The 21,177-nt window shown below is 36.0% G+C and overlaps 2 protein-coding genes across 4 annotated transcripts; one reads left to right on the top strand and one right to left on the bottom strand.

Moving 5' to 3' along the window:
• The first annotated feature begins 494 nt into the window (after window positions 1-494).
• On the top strand, window positions 495-12,631 carry gucy1b2 (guanylate cyclase 1, soluble, beta 2). The gene is made up of 14 exons (XM_026274715.1): window positions 495-557; window positions 2,956-3,029; window positions 3,107-3,201; window positions 4,488-4,648; window positions 4,818-4,917; window positions 5,055-5,251; window positions 5,530-5,641; window positions 5,878-5,981; window positions 6,076-6,292; window positions 6,509-7,071; window positions 9,848-9,994; window positions 10,087-10,241; window positions 10,544-10,734; window positions 11,088-12,631. Exons 1-14 carry the CDS (start codon window positions 495-497, stop codon window positions 11,321-11,323), a joined length of 2,415 nt encoding a protein of 804 aa, XP_026130500.1. The 3' UTR covers window positions 11,324-12,631.
• On the bottom strand, window positions 6,047-17,091 carry LOC113111084 (pleckstrin homology domain-containing family A member 3-like). 3 transcript variants are annotated; one of them, XR_003293257.1, is made up of 10 exons: window positions 16,733-16,772; window positions 16,282-16,398; window positions 15,916-16,071; window positions 14,552-14,688; window positions 14,244-14,414; window positions 13,416-13,459; window positions 13,202-13,311; window positions 12,674-12,984; window positions 6,604-6,690; window positions 6,097-6,228 (listed from the first exon to the last, which is right to left on the bottom strand). XR_003293257.1 is itself a non-coding variant. In XM_026275541.1 (8 exons), exons 1-8 carry the CDS (start codon window positions 16,770-16,772, stop codon window positions 12,863-12,865), a joined length of 897 nt encoding a protein of 298 aa, XP_026131326.1. In that variant the 5' UTR covers window positions 16,773-17,091; the 3' UTR covers window positions 12,106-12,862. The 3 variants fall into 3 exon arrangements, 1 of the variants encoding a protein (XP_026131326.1); XR_003293256.1 differs by having other exon boundaries at window positions 6,047-6,690; XM_026275541.1 differs by lacking the exons at window positions 6,097-6,228; window positions 6,604-6,690 and having other exon boundaries at window positions 12,106-12,984; window positions 16,733-17,091.
• Between the last annotated feature and the right edge of the window lie 4,086 nt (window positions 17,092-21,177).

Genomic DNA, 21,177 nt, shown 5'->3' with positions numbered 1-21,177 from the left:
TATTGAATTTTTTGTTTTAATTATGTTTTTTCATAATTACAATCAGCCACATGATCTGACGAGCTCTACCCTACAGTAAAATGCTACAAAGAGCTACTTGGACAAACAAAACCTTGTCAACACTTGTACGTTTTATTTCAGTGGCAGTGACTTATCGCTGCCCTCTAGTGGAAACTTAAAGAAAACCCCTTTTAAAGGTTTCTTACATATACAATAATGTGCATAAAAAAACAAGCATGTAATTTTTCCTTAATAAATATAATTCACGTAATGCTATATTAACATAAGTTAATATATCCAACGTGCAAGTCCTTTTTTACACAGCAGAGGGTCACACGTCCAATCATACTCGTGTGGATGTCTTGAACTGGAGGAAGGTCCAGAACTTTGTAGAGTGGAAGATTCGGCTCCTGGCTGTCATTCGTGGTTTACTGGTGACACTGTGATCCTGTTTGGACGGCATCTGGTATTCAGATGTCCACCCTTCTCCATTCATGTCCTCCGTGGACACAGATCTGCCTGATGAGATATCCACCAGGCATATGGGATCACTTTTTGTATGAAGATGCTCGTCACACCCGATGCTCCACAGAGTAGATTCGCAAAACATCTAATGAAAAATAAAAAGTTATTTGCACTGCTGTTTGTGCAAGATATGTACTCTTTTAACCACTAGGTGGCAGTGTGTTGCAAGCTAATAGTTCTAGGCGGTTGAGAAACCGAATCAAACATAGATCTGTATTAAAATGTTAAAACGAAGTACAATCGTTCAGATCTATTAATTCAAGCAGCTTGCAACCGAAAAACAAACGGAACAGCCGCACATGCTTCTTTATAAAATTAGTTTTAGAAATCCGTATTCAGTTATCGCTCAATACAATGATTGAACCAACGCACACAGCGCGGAGAATAGTAACACGTCACACGTGTCACCACTGCCAACTTTCTCATTAAAATGTTTAAATGAGACTGGCACATTTTGAAAGCACACCGTGAAGTGAAGGTCATTCAATTATATAAAAAGCAGCTTCGCTAGTGAAAACAGTTTCTCTTCAGACACCTGTCTCAGGTCCAAATATAATTTATGGGTTTTTGAAATAAAAATAGACTGTACTTCGCGGTTGATTTCGACTAAAACAAAGCAAACTGGCCTATAATGACAAAATGCCACGTAGACAGCTCTCTAGGTTATAAAATGAATAATTTTGCCTAATTCCACTGACCTACTTTAAGAACTTTGCATTTGGTATTTGACACCTTCGCTATTTGCATAAGAAGTAAAAGAACAAATAGAGTTTACCTTGATTTCGTCTTCTTGATTTCGCCTAGTTTGTCTGTCAGTCGTTATTTATCTGCCGTTAGCACACGCAACTTTTAAACGAGGTTTTACTGCACACAACACAATTAACCGTAAAAAGGTGGAATAAAAAGTCCAAAGGTCTTCTGTAAACTCTTAAACGTGCACCGTAAGGTGCTTTCTCAAGAATATGCCCTAACTTGCTCCAGAGCAGTGACTGAAACACTCGAGCACTAGCTGCGGCTTTTATTGCAGGATGTTACTCGAGGGGTTTCCACGGAAGTTTCCCTGAACTTCCAAATATTTCAGATTTTTTTTCTATTATCCTCTTCATTTCCAAGATGAAAAAATTACTTAAACACCTTCTGCAATATTAAACATAAAATGTTTAGTTGTAGCATACTGTGTATATTAAAAGAAACATAGGCTACAGCAACATTTTATCATGACAGATATGGGCTACAAAGAGATTTCAGGTAAACATGGTACAACTAAAACAAAATCTGATATTATTTCTAGCTACAGAAAAAAAGCACAGTGACCAATCAATAGTTTACAAGTATAGCCTTAAAACAAAACTGTTGCAAATAATAAATAAATAAATCAATGATGTATGAATAAGGAGGACAATTAAATAATTGTGTGTGTGTGTACTCTGAAACTGTTTCTCCAGAATCTGTTACACCAGCTACATGATAAAAATCACAAAGACATTGGTAAATCGATATTGAATAAAACAGATGTGCCTTCACATAGTCTGAAGTGTTTTGCTGCAAACTTGTTTATAAGACTGGTTATGCACTTTATTTTCCATCACAAACAACATACTCTGATCGTGGTGGATAAGGTGAAAGAGAAAGTATTTAAACACTGTAAGACAAGACAGGCCCTATATTTTTCAATTAAAAACAAACAAACAAACAAACAAAATCATCGAAAAAACGTCGGAAGCATTTAATTCATGCTCTGCCTATTTAGCAGGTTTAACAGTTTAAGAGTATCAAAGAGAGAACATACAGTATATTGCTCATCAAGTTTGCATATATTTGCAAACTTTAAACACTAAAATGCATCCCTGTTCCCCAATGAGTGGGCAATGAGGTCTTTATGTTTGGATGTGTGTATGTGTCTACTGAATTAATTGATGAACTGCCTTTAACTGTCATTTTGCATTATTGACACACTGTTTCCTAATTAATGTTGTTCAGTTGCTTCGACACAGTCTTTTTTATTTAAAGCATTATATAAATAAAGGTGACTTGACTTGTGTGCATGCATTAATGTAAAAGAGTATGGTTGAGTGGGAGTGTCTGCATATGTAGATATTTCTGGATGAGACTACATAATCTACACACCACAATTTAAAGAGCATCTTCTGCTCAGTGTGGATAATATACAGAGTACAACTTTGGGATAACAGCTGGTTTGGAGAAATGGTATGTGCAAAACATTGTGTGTATGATAGATAGATAGATAGATAGATAGATAGATAGATAGATAGATAGATAGATAGATAGATAGATAGATAGATAGATAGATAGATATTTTATCTTAAATTATTGAAAATCTTTCATTAAACACTTAAATGTAAAATGTAAATGCTTTCTCTACAACATTGTATTTCAGCACTTCCTAACTAACACTGTTTTTTTTCACAGTACGGCTTTATTAATACGTGTCTGAAGTCACTGGTCATTGAAAGGTTCGGAGAAGAGACATGGGAAAATCTGAGGTGTGTTACACATGTAATGTTTACAGAAACCGTGGATGGGTTTTGTGGTTTGTTTCAACTAATAAAATCCTTCCCAGATTAATGGCTGGTGTCCAGGATACATTTATGACCTATGAAATCTACGACGATGTCATCACCCTTCGTTTAGTGCAAGAGGCTTGTAAAATGCTGGGTGAGTATCATTTTGTATTTTGTAGTACAAATCAGGATGCTAATGTACCCTGTTTCTCCAAGGCATTTTAAATCTGAATGTATTTATTTGCCCTTGGGCTTATGTCTGTCTGCATGTGTACTTCCTTTAATGGTTGGTTAGGGACTTTGTTTAATTCTTCAGAATGTTTCACTTCTTTAAAAGGCCTGTTTTTGTTTAGATCCACTTTTGAATGTCTGTCATTGTGTGAAGCATTGAGGAAAAAAGACAGGAAGAGTAAACTGTGAAAGCCTCGAAGTTATGTCGTATTCACAATGTCTTTGGGGACTTGCAGACATTGATTAAAGTATCTGGGAGAGTGCTAACAATGTCCCAGCTGAGAATAGTCTGCTGGGCATCGCGACGGTTGATGTCCTAACCTGTCCTCCAATCTGTCCCTGAGAATGTGTGGACAAGGGCAGGTGTGAATCTCTGGAGTGGGTCACACACCTGAACTCAAAAACAACCTGGGCGCAATTAAAATTGGAAAGAGAAACTGAATTGCAGTCTTACTGGAATGGTTCAGCCAAAAATGATGAATTTTGCCAATTTGCTGAAAAAGTAGCCGCCGTCAGGTTGTCCAAAATGTAGCAGATTTGGACAAATGTAGCATAATATCACTCACTCACCGATGGATCCTTTTTAGTGAATGGGTGCCGTCAGAGTCCAAACAGCTGATAAAAACATCAAAATAATCCACAAGGAATCCACACAATTCCAGTCCATCAGTTAACACCTTGTGAAGGAAAAAGTGTGATTTATACTAATAATTCCATCAGACATTTTTAACTTCAAACTGTTCTTATGAAAATACGAGTCCTTACTCCATAATATTACTTTCTCCAGTTCAAAAGTTGTCTTGTCTGAATTACGAGAGAAATATCCACAGATCAAGTGGCATGTACCACTGAAAACAGTTCAATACAAATGTGTTGGTGGTTTTGGATGTGAAAGGACAATGGGACTTTTTAACTGGAGGTAGCTTTATTATACATAATGGATATTTAGGTCAGAAGCAATGGTTCTTAGTTTAAATGCCTTGATGATGGATTTATTTCTTACAAACACTCAACATTTCACAAAATGTTAATTGATCTGCTTTATTTATTGTGATGTCTTTATCAACTGTTTGGACTCTCATTCTGACGGCACCCATTCACTGCAGAGGATCCACTGGTGAGCAAGTGATGTATTTGGGGGTTCTGAGCAACTCCTTTAAAGTAATTGCTGTGCTTTGAAACTTAAATGTTGTTTTATTTGTCTTCTAGATATCTCATCCGAGGTGGTTTTGAAGCTTTTTGGAGAGTACTTTTTCAGCTTTTGTAAGATGTCCGGATATGACACTATGCTGCGAACCCTCGGTGGAAACCTGGTGGAATTTATTGAAAATCTTGATGCTCTACACAGTTATCTGGCATTGTCTTATGAGGTCAGGATAATTTTAATACTCCCTAAAATTTCACATTGTCTCTTTGTAATCCTAAATACATCCATCAAGCAAATATTTACATAGAAAAAATTAAATTTGTGTTAGTTTTCGCAGAGTATGGAACTATGAACTCTATTGTGGTTTGTAACACGACATGCCTTTTTTTTAGGCCATGAATGCTCCGTCCTTTCGTGTGGAGCGGATGGATGATGGACGAATTCTCCTTCACTATTACTCAGATAGGAAAGGGTTGTATCACATCGTGCCAGGTGAGAGTTCCAGCATAATCACATCATAAAATGTAAATATATTTAAATATATATTTGCACTATTTGCTGTATGGGACTATGTATTAGCACATTTAGCAATTACTGTTTTTTTTTTTTTTTTCATAACCATTTGGCAGGTATTATCGAGGCTGTGGCAAAGGATTTCTTTGACAGTGAGGTTACAATGACCATTCTAAACCAGTCAGAAGAGGATGAGCGCACTGGAAAGAAGGAACATGTGGTTTTCCACATGGTACAGAAGGAAAAGGTGTCCAAAAAAAAGGCTCAACCAAGACAGAAAGGCGGCAATGAGGAAATACAGGCTGAGAAACAGGTGTGTAAGTCCCCACTGAGAGGAAGACAGAGCATAAGGGACTGTCATGCGTTTCTGTAAACTGTATTATGAAGTCTATGATGTTTGAGTTTTTTAAGTGGTTTGTTTCAAAGTGTCTCTTGCATTTTACTTGCTTTGGCGCCATCATTTTCATTTTGTATAGACATCTTGAATGTTTAAGTAGGTCTAGACACTCAACTGTCTGCCGTCTTTGTATTTCTGAAATCATGACTAACGTGAGAAAGTTTGTAACTATGACAACTGCTATATATCAACAGGACAAGGAAGAGATAATGAAGAGAATGAAGGCCAGGTATGCCAGCCTGCAGCTGTGTCCAAGGAAACGATCTCCATGGGAGACTGTGAGGAGCATTGTCATGTTGGGCCAAGGTTTGACAGCTTTTTCATAGCCTCTGTTTCTGCCTTTGACTGTGCCACTACATAGCACATGCTAATTTACCAGAAATTACGTAGATGTGTTTCATATTAAAAATAGATTTTGATAGAATTCCAGATTTTCCGTGTGCTTTTTACAACCCCACTGTAACATAAAATGTACCTATTTTGACATTATTCAAATAACACCTGAGTTAATGGGTTTTATATTGGTGTTTTTCTAAATTAAGGCAATCTGCGACAATCGTTCACTCCCAGCTACCCAAAAAGACTTTGGATTGAAGAACAAGCCTTCTGTAATGCTTTTCCCTTTCACATTGTTTTTGATCAAGATGTAAGTAAAACTCTGCATTTCCCTTCATTAACAGATATCAAATATTAAAGTACATCAAGACACAGTCGTTTTGAACAATTTCTTGTCGTTTTAGCTGGTGGTGAAGCAAACAGGTGTCAACATTCAGAAGTTTGTTCCCGGACTGCAGACCGCAGGTATCCGTCTGGATGAGTACTTCACCATTGTTCACCCAGAGGTCACCTTCAACATCCAGAGCATCAAGAAGTTCATCAACAGCCAATTTGTGCTGAAAACCAGGAGGGAAATGTTACCAGAGATCCACCAAAACCAGTCCACACTCAAACTGAGAGGTATTTTATACATACAGATTTATTACACTCGATATTTGTGCCATTTTGTGATTATCTGCACGGGCACATTCTGGATCAATCAAGTTCTTTTGTGCTGATTCCAAAATGTTTTTTTTAATTTCTTGTGTAAAATAAGTTTTCATTCAACTGTTTCGCATAATTTATATATCTCATATCATTTGATACTTCATTTTCATTCATGTATGTGTGTTTTAGGGCAGATGATGTGGATGGAGTCACTAAGCTGCATGATCTATCTGTGCTCTCCTAAACTACGAAGCCTCCAGGAACTGGAGGAGAGGGGTCTCCACCTGGCCGACATCGCCCAGCACGACACCACACGAGATCTGATCCTACTCAACCAGCAGAGGCTGGCGGAGATCGAGCTCTCCAATCAGCTAGAAAGGAAGAAGGAGGAGTTGAGAATCCTTTCACGAAACTTAGAGATTGAAAAGCAGAAATCAGAAAAGCTTCTTTATGCCATGCTGCCGACACACGTCGCCAACCAGCTTAAAGAGGGCAAGAGAGTAGAGGCAGGTGATGAAACCAGAGGAACTCCCAACAGAACACTGTTATACATGTCATTAGTCATGCTTTACACGAATCACATCCTTTCTGTTACTCTTTCAGGTGAGTTCAAAGTGTGCACCATCCTTTTTAGTGATGTGGTCACATTCACTAACATCTGCGCAGCCTGTGAACCTATTCAAATAGTCAACATGCTCAACGCCATGTACTCCAGATTTGATCGACTTACAAACATCCACAATGTCTATAAGGTGTGCGCTATCTATCTATCTATCTATCTATCTATCTATCTATCTAGCTAGCTAGCTAGCTAGCTAGCTATCTATCTATCTATCTATCTAGCTAACTATTAAATAATAAAAAATATTTTTTAAAAACTATATACAGTATTGTTCAAAATAATAGCAGTACAATGTGACTAACCAGAATAATCAAGGTTTTTCGTATATTTTTTTATTGCTACGTGGCAAACAAGTTACCAGTAGGTTCAGTAGATTCTCAGAAAACAAATGAGACCCAGCATTCATGATATGCACGCTCTTAAGGCTGTGCAATTGGGCAATTAGTTGAATTAGTTGAAAGGGGTGTGTTCAAAAAAATAGCAGTGTGGCATTCAATCACTGAGGTCATCAATTTTGTGAAGAAACAGGTGTGAATCAGGTGGCCCCTATTTAAGGATGAAGCCAACACTTGTTGAACATGCATTTGAAAGCTGAGGAAAATGGGTCGTTCAAGACATTGTTCAGAAGAACAGCGTACTTTGATTAAAAAGTTGATTAGAGAGGGGAAAACCTATAAAGAGTTGCAAAAAATGATAGGCTGTTCAGCTAAAATGATCTCCAATGCCTTAAAATGGAGAGCAAAACCAGAGAGACGTGGAAGAAAACGGAAGACAACCATCAAAATGGATAGAAGAATAACCAGAATGGCAAAGGCTCAGCCAATGATCACCTCCAGGATGATCAAAGACAGTCTGGAGTTACCTGTAAGTACTGTGACAGTTAGAAGACGTCTGTGTGAAGCTAATCTATTTTCAACAATCCCCCGCAAAGTCCCTCTGTTAAAAAAAAGGCATGTGCAGAAGAGGTTACAATTTGCCAAAGAACACATCAACTGGCCTAAAGAGAAATGGAGGAACATTTTGTGGACTGATGAGAGTAAAATTGTTCTTTTTGGGTCCAAGGGCCACAGGCAGTTTGTGAGATGACCCCCAAACTCTGAATTCAAGCCACAGTACACAGTGAAGACAGTGAAGCATGGAGGTGCAAGCATCATGATATGGGCATGTTTCTCCTGCTATGGTGTTGGGCCTATTTATCGCATACCAGGGATCATGGATCAGTTTGCATATGTTAAAATACTTGAAGAGGTCATGTTGCCCTATGAAGAGGACATGCCCGTGAAATGGTTGTTTCAACAAGACAATGACCCAAAACACACTAGTAAACGGGCAAAGTCTTGGTTCCAAACCAACAAAATTAATGTATGGAGTGGCCAGCCCAATCTCCAGACCTTAATCCAATTGAGAATTTGTGGGGTGATATCAAAAATGCTGTTTCTGAAGCAAAACCAAGAAATGTGAATGAATTGTGGAATGTTGTTAAAGAATCATGGAGTGGAATAACAGCTGAAAGGTGCCACAAGTTGGTTGACTCCATGCCACACAGATGTCAAGCAGTTTTAAAAAACTGTGGTCATACAACTAAATATTAGTTTAGTGATTCACAGGATTGCTAAATCCCAGAAGAAAAAAATGTTTGTACAAAATAGTTTTGAGTTTGTACAGTCAAAGGTAGACACTGCTATTTTTTTGAACACACTCCTTTCAACTAATTGCCCAATTGCACAGCCTTAAGAGCGTGCATATCATGAATGCTGGGTCTTGTTTGTTTTCTGACAATCTACTGAACCTACTGGTAACTTGTTTGCCACGTAGCAATAAAAAATATACTAAAAACCTTGATTATTCTGGTTAGTCACATTGTACTGCTATTATTTTGAACAATACTGTATTTACTTTAAATATATATATAATTTATTATATGAATGTAATATATAAGTATATACAGAGCTTGGTAGTAACTGATTACATGTAATCTGGATTACATGATCAGATTCCAAAAATGATAATTAGAGTATATTACATTATATAATGCCCTTAATCAGATTACAGTTACTTTTGATGGATTACATGATTAAATATTACTCCCACAAATTACAGTAAATCGTTCATAATTTATTGACTGACCCCTGATTATTTTTCTTTTTTAAATTCTACTCTGTCATACCATTTAGCTTTCACCATATTCACAATATAAAATGTAGCCTAAATAAATTTGCAAACCATGCTTCTAAATTTGGGTGAAAAAAATGTCTTTAGACGAGATATTTACTTGAAATATCCATGGGGAAGTTAATATTTCAATAATTTAACAAAACATTTGCTTATATACAGTTCAGTGTCTTTAAATGGTCACACTGAATGCAGGTAAACAAATGAAATATTTATATTTTTAGTGTTCAAATGTTTCAATAATATCTTTTACATTTTGATGACTTAATAATCATTAACTTTTTTATCAACTCACAAGCCCACTGCAGTTCTTGAATTAAGCCCAGTTTGGGAAATCCTAGTCTAATTAAATCATGTTGATATCAAAAATTTGAATATATTTTCTTTGTCTTAGATTTTTTTGTATAAGTATGATATGTTTTATCATAAGTTTAATACAAGTTAGATAGAAAATAGTCTAAAAGTAATATTAAAAAGTAATCAGAATACATTACCTAAAATGATGCAGTTTTCAATATGTAATGTTTAACTCATCTAAGCAGCTCTGTATATATATGTATGTATATATATATGTGTGTGTGTGTGTGTGTGTGTTGTGTGTGTGGGTGGGTGGGGGAGGGGGTGTTTGTTTGTGTGTAGGTATGTATAAAATGAAATGGGAAATTATGAGGAAAGCCTTCACAATTATTCACTTGCGAGTAATTAAAGTGGAAAATGATATTGTCTCACAACAGGTGGAAACTATAGGTGATGCTTACATGGTGGTTGGCGGTGTGCCCATTCCTACAGAGACTCATGCAGAGCAGGTGGCAAACTTTGCCCTCGGTATGAGAATTGCTGCGAGAGAAGTAGCCAGCCCTATCACAGGTCAGCCCATTCAGGTATGTGTGTTTATACAGTTTGCTCTATGTAAACATAAGCTCTGTGTGCTCTTTTATCATATGATTTGCCAAGTGGTTTATTGTCAATCTAGATCAGAGTAGGCCTGCACACCGGTTCAGTTTTGGCAGGTGTTGTAGGTGACAAAATGCCACGCTATTGCTTGTTTGGAGACACAGTCAATACAGCCTCTCGGATGGAGAGCCATGGACTTCCTGATCACATACACCTGAGTCCCTTCACGTACAGGTTAGTGTTCTTTTGAACTTTTTATTCATTAAAGAATCCTGCAACGTTTATGGTTTGTATATATATAAAGTTTCAAAATTGATAATTATAAAAAATGCTTCTTAAGCATCAAATCAGCATATTATTTTATAATCTAATGATATTTCACAGTATGACTGTATTTTAGATCAATTAAATGCAGTCTTGGTAAGCATAAAAGACACTTGTCTTGATAAATTCTGTGGGTTAAGCCACTGACATACTTGAGCTAAATCCAGATCTAAGAAAAGCACTGAACTGAACGCATCACTTCCTGTCCACAGTGTGTTAAAGGACAAAGGAATCTTTGAGATTGCCGAGAGGGGCGAGATTGAAGTGAAAGGCAAAGGCCTGATGAGAACATTTTTCTTGCTAAAGAACCTCCAAAAGAGCGATGAACAGATCATGGGCTTGGTCGATGGAGAGACGTGTGTGTGCCAGAAGGACCCAGAGACTGTGACGGATGCCCAAAACGGTCAGAAAACTCTTTCCATGTTAAAACGTATACATAAATAGAGATTTTTTCTTCTCGTTAACCGCTTTTGGTTTGCCTTTTTGTGCTCACCAAGGCTGCATTTATTTGATTAAAAATAAAGATATATAAAGTAGCTACTATTGTGCAATATTGTGTCTTCTATTTTAATATATTTTGATATTCCTGTGATGGAAAAGCTGCATTATGAAAAACCATTACTCCAGTTTTCAGTTTCACATGATCTTTCACAAATCATACGGTGGTGATTTATTGCTCAAGTAATCAGTTGTGCTGCTTAATATTCAGTCACTGTATTTACAAATATGATTTTGTTGAAACTATCTTTTGCACAGAAGTAAGTCCTGAAGACACAGGCCGTGGGCAGAAAGAGGAAGAGAAAAAGGAGGAAGAAGTTGAAAACTGGAAGAATGGCACATCATCACCATCTGTCTGTCCAGGCGAAATCTCCCCCGATCATTTAATTCAGTTCGACGTAACGCCAGCATACGAAAGCCCCACTGACTTCAAACTTCCAAACAATGGTCTTCATTCAGACAGCAATAGCACTAAGCTCTGCTCGATACTTTAGTCTAACATCACTGAATTATACCCAGCTTTAAGAAGACTGAATTTCAGAGGGCCAGTAACATCAACAATCAACAGCCACAATGTAAAACTCGCAGAACCATGTGCTCTGTGCAGGGTATAATAACTGTTTTTCCCTGCTCTGTAAGAAACAGTGGGGGATTTCTACTTTGTGGACACAAATTTGTCATCTGGGAAAGGCAAGTCTATGCGCTGATTCCCAATGCTCCTCATGTAGCCCGGCTTCATTTGCACCTGCTGGTTGCCTGCAGGTGATGGCCAGCAGTAGAACCACCCCTAGAGAAAGCTAATCTCCCTCTGGAGAAATTAATCACTTATTATAGACTGTTTTCATGTGGAAATCAGATGGCAAACACAGATGACCAGAGGTAGATAAACATATGGTTGCTGGATAGCAATCAAATTTAGTTTGAGGTCTTCTGCAGCGTGTTAGGCAACATGGGAACTAATTATTCACTGTGTCAGCCAAAAACACACAATCGGTGTTCCTCTCAAATAAAAATATGACTGCGTGAAAAGGTTTCATTTGTATTATTAACTCTCCCGACAACACGATTACAGAGAATATCCAATTGAAAAAAAGTGGTAATAATCTCACCACAGTTTTTTAATCTTCTCCACCCCCCATACATTACAGTGATTTAAGAACTCACTGGGGTAAAAGCTAGTTATATATGAAAACAAATATGTAAATGTGTTTTGCATGAGAAATTAGTAAACAACACTGAATGCCCAATGAGTAAGAAAAAAAGTCAAGTCATCATGGACTGCATGAAAGTATTTCATTTGTATTATTAATTCTCTCTTTGCCTCTGTGTTCCATAAAACATGATTACAGAGATTAATATATAAAAGAACACACTCATACTTATGAAACCCCATTTGATTTTTGGAGATTAAAGAAATAATTATCTTGCTAGAGCATTTTAATCATTTTTTTTCCAAACATTACAATAATTAAAGGTTCAAATTCCTCCATGCGAAGAATTAATTAAGGCAAAAACAATTTGGGGGGGAAATTCTAGTGACATACAAAAATAAAAATAAAAATTGTACTCTGCAGGAAAAAAAAAACTAAAGAACAACATTGCATGCCAAGTGAATGAATAAAAAAAAAGCTGTCAAAGTTAACGTCAGCACATATGCACAACCCCTTGGCACAGCAACAAAAACCTTTTCATCAAGGTTCCCATTTAACAAAGGCAACTGCACAACACGTTAGAAATCCAGTACAAACATCTTCAACTCTTCACTGAAGGGATACGGCAATAATTATTTATGACAAAAAAAACAAAACATTTTAGCATCAAGGCAAACTAATATCTTAAAATACCTGGAAGGGTAGAAACATTCGAATCAGACTACTGTTGTCTTCATAATCTGTTTTTATAAAGTGCCACCGAATTCTTCTTCATCAGGAAATACAACAATACTTTGTAAAATCCATCTACTGTATGTAACGCTGCAATCTTTGACTGCATAGCAGTACGAGTTACGAGTCTCATAAGCCGTCTCGCGTGGTTCAGAGGGAAAGGTCAGATTCCGGAGTGTCAGTTTCCGACAGGAACTTTGTGCTCGTTCCAACCTCTTCTGGGATACTTGGAGTGGAGTCACCGTTAATGTTGGATCTGTGGAACATCAAGCCTGTGGAAAACACAAGAGGATTACACAGGGATTACTTTTTTATGCTGGTCTCATTATTAGGGCCACAGTATTCATTCCTTCAAGATTCAGTGATTGCTCAAGCAACAAAGTTAGGTGCAAACTAAGCATTTAGGTTACTCAGGAATTGAATTTGATCTGTGTGTGGGCACAGCTTCAAATAAAAGTGTGTGTGTGTGTGTGTGTCTGCATGACTCACGCTCCGTCTCCTCTGCCCCTCTGTCGCTGTGAGCTTCTGTATCAGAACATGTCCGTGTCCGCCTCTGGGAGGACTTCTGCAACACCATGCTCTCTTTTGGCAAGCTTGACCTTGAAGGAAAACAGGTCCTGTATTTATAGGCACTCAGAAAATAACAGCATAAGCTGTATGGACCAAAAACAAGAAGTCTGTGTGTTGTGTAAACATTTTGTACCTTTCATAATTGTAGGTGCCAGGATGGCTGATTGAGCGCTTCATCTATACAATAAGCAGAGAAAGAGAGAGAGAGACACATAGAAATTGGCTACATTGAATAATCTCCAAGTGGTGTTATTGTTAAAGAAAATTAAAAAATATAAAAAATTTAATTTTTTTTTGTTGAACTACAGCCAAAATTAAATTGATAGAAACATTGCCTTGGAAATTCATTGAAATAAAGTACATTTTAGGTAAAATACCCAAATTAATAAAAAAATAAAAAAAAATAAAGCTATTTCAAAATAATGATAAATAATAGTATTTTATATAATTTATACTAAAATAACATATTATACATTTTACTAGTAAATGAGTGAGCAAAGAATATGTCCAAGTCATATTTCTCAACAAAATCATAAAATAAACAATACATAAAAAAAGAGGCTATCATTTTTCGGGGGGGGGGGGGGGGGGGGGGATATTTTCCTCCAGTACTCATTACTGTGATGTAAAAATTATTCTCATTACAATAATGTGAACAAAAACAAAATAATAATAATTATTTGAGATAATGAGAATTTGGGGTAAAAATGTACTTAATTATTTGATTCATAAATTTAATTGTCGTGAAAATACTGCACAATTTAAAGCTACATATCCTTTATATTATAAATATAAGTTCTTTTTATTCTTTCCATTGGTTTTGGGGTCACACGTGACTTGGACATGTCTTTGTAAAATTCCCCCAAATAACTTGCCATAAAAAAATGCCATACAAACTAACAGAAATAGGAACTACTAATAAAAATAGACAATTGTATGTGATTGATGCTTGTGTCTTTACCCGAGACATTTGGACGGGAGAGGGAGACACAGGGGACATTATGGAATCAGTCGGACTGGATTGCAACATATCAGTCTTAAACTTGGAATTAGCGATTTTCATACATTCTTCCAGTGTTTTGATGAAGGTTTCACAGGTGGCACTCAGTAATGAGGACGCCTCGTTCCTCGTCTGGGGAAGAAAACAGCAGAAAATATGACGATTAGGTTTAAAAGAGTTGATTTCTATGATGAAATCCTATTTATACCACACCCACCCAACTGCAAAAATTGCAATGATTACTGTGGTTTAAAAGAAAAACAGCAAACCTCAGTGCTGGCCACTGTCGACTCTTCTTCCTGTTCCACTGACTCCTGAATAGTGTGCACTTGCTGCATTAGTAAGTCACAGTACAGGCGCAGCTCGGACATCTTGGTTTTCAGGGATTCTGTGGTTTCTGTTAACTCTGCAAAAAACCATTAGGAGAGGAAATGCAACTGTTAATGGGCCTTGATAATGCTTTGCAGTCAAGATTACTGACGCGCAACTAAGAAACATGAATTCAGTTTATGAAAGCCTTTTGTCTCTGACATGAATCTCCCACTTGACTTACAGTGATACAGTGTTTGAGTGTGTGTGTACACATATATGTGTGTGTGTGTATATATATATATATATATATATATATATATATATATATATATATATATATATATATATATATATATATATATATATATATTTTATTTATTTTTTATTTTTTTTTTGTTAAATCTAGGTACTTACATATTATTGTTTTTATCAGCATATCATTCTATTCTAAAAACATAATGATAAAACAATATCAAATATGATTTATTTAAAGGGATAGTTAACCCTAAAATGAAAATTATATCATTAATTACTCACCCTCATGTCATTCCAAACCTGTAAGACCTTTGTTCATCATCAGAACACAAATTAAGTTTTTTGATGAAATCCGAGAGCTTTCTGACCCTGCATAGACAGCAACACAGCTACCACGGTCAAAGCCCAGAAGGGTAGTAAGGACATTGTTCAAATAGTCAATAGTTTTATGAAGCTACGAGAGTATTTTTTGTGCTCAAAGAAAACAATTTATTTTCAATAGAATCAATGTCAGAATTCTATATGCGTTCATGGTAGTACCACGACACATGCATGTGCATTCCTTTGTTTGCAAACACGGCTCTCGAATTTCATCAAAAATATCTTAATCTGTGTTCTGAAGATGAACAAAGATCTTACAGGTTTGGAATGACATGATGTGGAGTAATTAATGATATAATTTTCATGTTTAGGTGAACTAGCCCTTTAAATTTGAATTTGTACATTTGATTAAATGATTGTTTTGTACTTCTGTGTGTTCATACATGTTAAGAAAATATCAAGATAAATAATGCTTAAGATATTAATGTGTATATATATATATATATTATTTTAATGATTATTTTGTTAATATTAATAATATTACTACTAATAATAGTAATTAAACATTTTAGTTTTTATTATTATTATTATTAGTTTATGAACATCTGTGGAGAATCAAAAACATTTAAGAAAATTGGTATTTTTAAGTTTGTGAATATTTTACTGTGTGTTGAGTCTTGTTTTATGACAAGAAGACAAAAAAAAAGGAATATGATCAGAGAGGAAACTGTTAAGAGAAGCCTACCCCTTTCTTTTATGGTTCTAGTGTCAATGAGTCCAGCTTTGGAGCTTCCCAGAGCCACCAGCCACTTCTGCCTCTCCGCTGCATTCACTGCCTTCACGTAAAAATGCTGCTCTCCTGGTATGATCAACTCCAGACGCGTGTTGTCAGTTGGGTGAACTGGAGCAAATACAAGGAAGTCAAAAATGACATCATAAGCAGTTTCATTTGTCACATACTGGTAAAAGAATGTATAGCCTGAATGCATTGTAAGTTGCTTTGGATAAAAGCGCCTGCTAAATGCATAAAAATGTAAAAAAAAAAAAAAAAAAAACAATTGTCGTAAGGATAGAAGATTTTGCAGATAAGATATACCATCTCAAATCTTACCTTTAATTTCACATACTGACATCTTAATACTGCCTTTGCTACCTTTACACACGTCATCTTGTGAATCATAGTATGAAATAATGCCATTGTCCAGCACAAACCATCTTGGCTGCCATCCTGTCATACAATAAAAAAAAAAAAAATATATATTATCAGATGGCAAAATGCATCCAAAATGCAACTCTCTGAACTTGAAGTATCATAATATCACATGACACGACGGGAAGTTTGACATATGAGCTATATTACTCTCACTCAACATGGAAATTTCGAAAGCATAGGGTATTTTGCAAAAGAAGCGATGCAAAAAGCAATACAACACAGGAGAACAAAGTTGCATGCATCAGCAGCTCTAACTCTCAGTTATTTAACTCTAAGTTAACGTTACAGACCTCATGAGACAGATCTTTCAGGGCTGACTGACTGCAGCTCAAGTGTCGTACGCTCTTACCTGTCATATAGTTTGTCCATTTGTAAAGCACGCCTTCCATTATTCTTCAAGCAGGAAACCCAGTGAAAACACTTGAAAGCAGCTTTAACAGAGCTTGCACCAGGCAGCTGCTTGTTTGCCCCCTTTTTACAAGGCTAATAATGAGCATGCTAACATGCTCCAGGCTAACTCAAAGATCCCCAGCTACTCATCATTATGTCAAAGAACGGGCGGATCGGAAGGACACGGAAAAATAAACATTTGGGTTTACGGTCATTTCTGTGGAGACGGCGTGCCGCTCATGCTAGGAGATAATGCTAAAGGAAGACGGCGCAAGATTAGGGATGAGATCACTGTTTACAGACTGAACCGGAAGAGCCGTTTATTTAGAGATTCTTCGCAGTCTAGCCACTCCACTCTAATCTGGAACCACTGCAAAGATCATACTAAAAGTGAAATGTCTTGTAAATGTTTGTGTTGCGTAAAAAAAGGCTTACTTGATCTTCTTGAATGACTGTGTATTATTATTATTATTATTATTATTACTGTATTGTTGTTGTGTTTATTAAATATACAGATACATACAATGTATAATTTTATTACATTACATTGCAGTTTTATTAAATTCATTTTTTATAGATATTTGTATTGTATTATTTATATTATGCATAATATACGTTTTATATTTTATATTTGTATTTATTTAATTAAATAGATAGATAGATAGATAGATAGATAGATAGATAGATAGATAGATAGATAGATAGATAGATAGAAAGAAAGAAAGACAGACAGACAGACAGACAGACAGACAGACAGACAGATAGATAGATAGATAGATAGATTTAAATCATTCGTTTAAAGACACATTTTGTTCCGCCTGTAACATCTATGACTGTTACCAAAATTTACTGAGTTAATGTATTTTTTTTTACACATTTTTTTTAAAGCTACTGAAGAAGTATATTTTAAAACACACACACACACACACACACACACACACACACACACACACACACACACACACACACACACACACACACACACACACACATTTAAAAGGTAATTTTAAGAAAATACAACCTATAGCACGGGGCCGGCGCTATCGGGCTTGGAGGCGGGGCCTCCAAATCATCCCTATATGCTTGTCCACCAATCAAGAGCAGTAATTCCAGTCACTGTTTCATTGAGGCGAATTTATGATGAACTGTTGATCTGAATCTTACGAAGGAGTCGGTTCTTCTCGATGGAATCGATTACAACCTGTGGAATCAAATCTTGATTCCTTACGCCTCTGAATTGGAGCTCAAGGAATCGATTCCTTTCCTTTGGAATCGATTTCCAGCCCTAGTCAGGCGCTGACTGTCAAAGAAAAAGTAAAGAAGTTTGTCAGTCAAAGAGCAAGCGCACTATACTAGAGCATTGTTTATTATTTTTCAAAACAGCTACCTCAACTGTCTGTATATCTTCTAAAACGCAGATGTTTAGCCTACATTTTCTGCTCGATCATAATACACCTAACGTTACTTCATTTTTTTGTTTTCCAATCATAAATACTGTTGCCATATTTACTGAAAATAATTAAGCATATGAACAAGCACACCCGAATACAGTTAAAGAAACGAACTAGACTTTTTATTTAGTAGTTTATTTCTATCACTTCCACTAGCAGCTGATTTCTGTATATTAAATGTATTTCTCTACAAAACATAATTTGACATTTAGTCTATCAAAAATAAAACTGTTCATTATCCAAAATAAGGGGCTACTGTGTTACTAAAATGAAATTACTGAACAAATTACTGAAAAAATTCTGGGCCAAAATTCAGAGCCCACGAGCCCGGACAGCTCGCCAAATACGCATAAATTTTACTCTATTTAATTTGATGTGTAAATGTGAACTCGTGAATTCTAAATACATTTTGCCTAGGGCCTCCAAATGTCTGGAACCGGCCCTACTATAGCATAACTAAGGTTTAGCATAGGTATACAGACGAATGAATATACTAATAAACTTGAACTGGAAGCAATTAAATATCGTTATGTGTCTAGGGATACAGCTGTGGACGGAAACAAACAATATTTTATTTATTTATTATATATATATATATTTTACCTTCCCTTACAATAATGCAAAAACAGTAATTATTATTGTACAATGTGACAAAAAAGAAAAAAGGAAAAAAAGCGCTGTATTGATGTGCGCATGCCCAGTAGCCGCAACTAAAAGCTGTCGAGTTACACGTGATACCTCAACGCGGAAGAACATGTAAAGTGAATGGTTTCTATCAAATTAGAAACTTCTTGCTCATAATTCCAAGTCTAGATCCCGCAGTGTAAATAAACTGATTAGTCGGGGGAGATGACTGGAGAAACAGAAGAGATCCCTGGCAAATATTCTATGTGCTGCCTTAGTGAAAAAGTGTAAACTGTTTTGTTATTTTCAGTTGACACGTGTGTTTCTTTAACTCTGTTGGCTGTTAATGATTAGTCTAACGGTGCTACATAGTCAGTGGAAGCGAATGATGTAAGGTTAACGTTACTTATGTAAACATATTTTAACTGATTTTATGCCCTGCTTATACTATATGTATAAGGGTTATAAGTGTTAATGGCTGTTTGTATTTTGTATTTCATTCACTGAACACTCTGTCCCACTCTTTCATTGACGCCTGTAGCTACCTGTCGCCAAGGCAACCACGCCATGGGGTCACGCCTCTCTCTCTCTCTCTCTCTCCATTCAAGAAGTAAACAATTAATTTTAACTATATGAATATGTGTGTATATATATATATATATATATATATATATATATATATATATATATATATATATATATATATATATATACACAAAGAACCACAAACTAAAACTAAAAATTACACAAATAACTACAGTACATGTTTACACCTCAATATGGTATAAAAATTTATTAAACAATTATATATTGTTTGACACAAAATGACATGCTGCTAAGTAGCTGCAAGAAAATGAGATCGTTTCAAGACAAAGCCATAAATTGTCTTAATCCCAATCTGGAGTGGTCCATAATCTGCATTAATCTGTAGTTTCATTGCAAATTTGACAGAATAGTCGCATTATGGGGGAAGTCGTGGCCTAATGTTTAGAGGGTTGGACTCCCAATCGAAGGGTTGTGAGTTCTAGTCTCGGGCCGGACGGAATTGTGGGTGGGGGGAGTGCATGAACAGTTCTCTCTCCACCTTCAAGGTGCCCTTGAGCAAGGCATCGAACCCCCAACTGCTCCCCGGGCACCGCAGCATAAATGGCTGCCCACTGCTCCGGGTGTGTGCTCACAGTGTGTGTGTGTGTGTGTGTGTGCGCATTTTCAGATGGGTTAAATGCAGAGCACAAATTCTGAGTATGGGTCACCATACTTGGCTGAATGTCACTTCACTATCATTATGATTTTTGAGTCTAGTACATCAGCGCCTTTTTAAACCAAAAAGGTGTAATGTGTTTTCTCTTTTGTCTTAATTATTTACATATTTTCTTATTCATTTACGTATTCCAATAGTCGAACCAGTAGCTGACACTGCAAACCAAGGCAAACCACTGAAATAAACCGAGCAGTGTTAAAAGAACACAGGGGAACTAATTGGGAAATAACAAGAGGGTTTTAAAAAAATGTGTTTAAATATGGAAAAACATTACACTCATTACCTTTAAAAAGGAAAAAAAATTGTATGTTAAAATTATAAAATAAAAATAAAAATCTATACTACCCTTTAAATATCTGGATTTTGTTATTTATTTGAAAATGAATGTAATGATATAATTACTATAATATAAAATAACTGTTTACTATTTTAATATATTTTAAAATGTTATTTATTCTTGTGATGGAATGTTTCATTTATAGCAGCAATTACTCCATTGCTGCATTGGCACATGATCCTTCAGAAATGATTCTAATATATTAATTGAGTGCTAAAGAAATAATGAATATTATTATCAGTGTTGAAAATATTTATCTCCCCTTTTTTGTTTGTGGAAACAGATATATTTTTTTACAGAAATATCTGATGAAGAGAAAATTCAAAACAACTGCTTTTATTTGCAACAGAATTCTATTGTAATATTATAAATATTTGTCCATTTTGATCAATTAATTGCATCCTTGCTTTATAAATTATTATTATTTTTTTAACATTTATTCTGACTATTCATGATGACCTTCCTGCTTCCTCTTTATGATCCATGCAGCTCAGTATGGCAGCATTGAATTCATAAAGTGTTCATTATTTGACCTTCTATGAAAGCTGCCTTGTTGCTAGGTGACGCTTGTTTCATTTGTTGCAGAGGATGGGCCTTGTTCACATTTGGAGAAAAGGACAGTGGGAAGCTGGGCTTGTCAGAAGAGAAGCTGGCCAATCACAAAGTGCCTCAACAGGTGACAGGCATCTGTGATAAAGTGATGCGGGTATCCTGTGGAGGAGGGCACACAG

This window comes from Carassius auratus, chromosome 11, assembly GCF_003368295.1.
Source record: "Carassius auratus strain Wakin chromosome 11, ASM336829v1, whole genome shotgun sequence".
NCBI lineage: Eukaryota > Metazoa > Chordata > Actinopteri > Cypriniformes > Cyprinidae > Carassius > Carassius auratus.
Note: the sequence above shows the minus strand (reverse complement) of the source record. Positions and strands in the feature narration are given on the sequence as shown.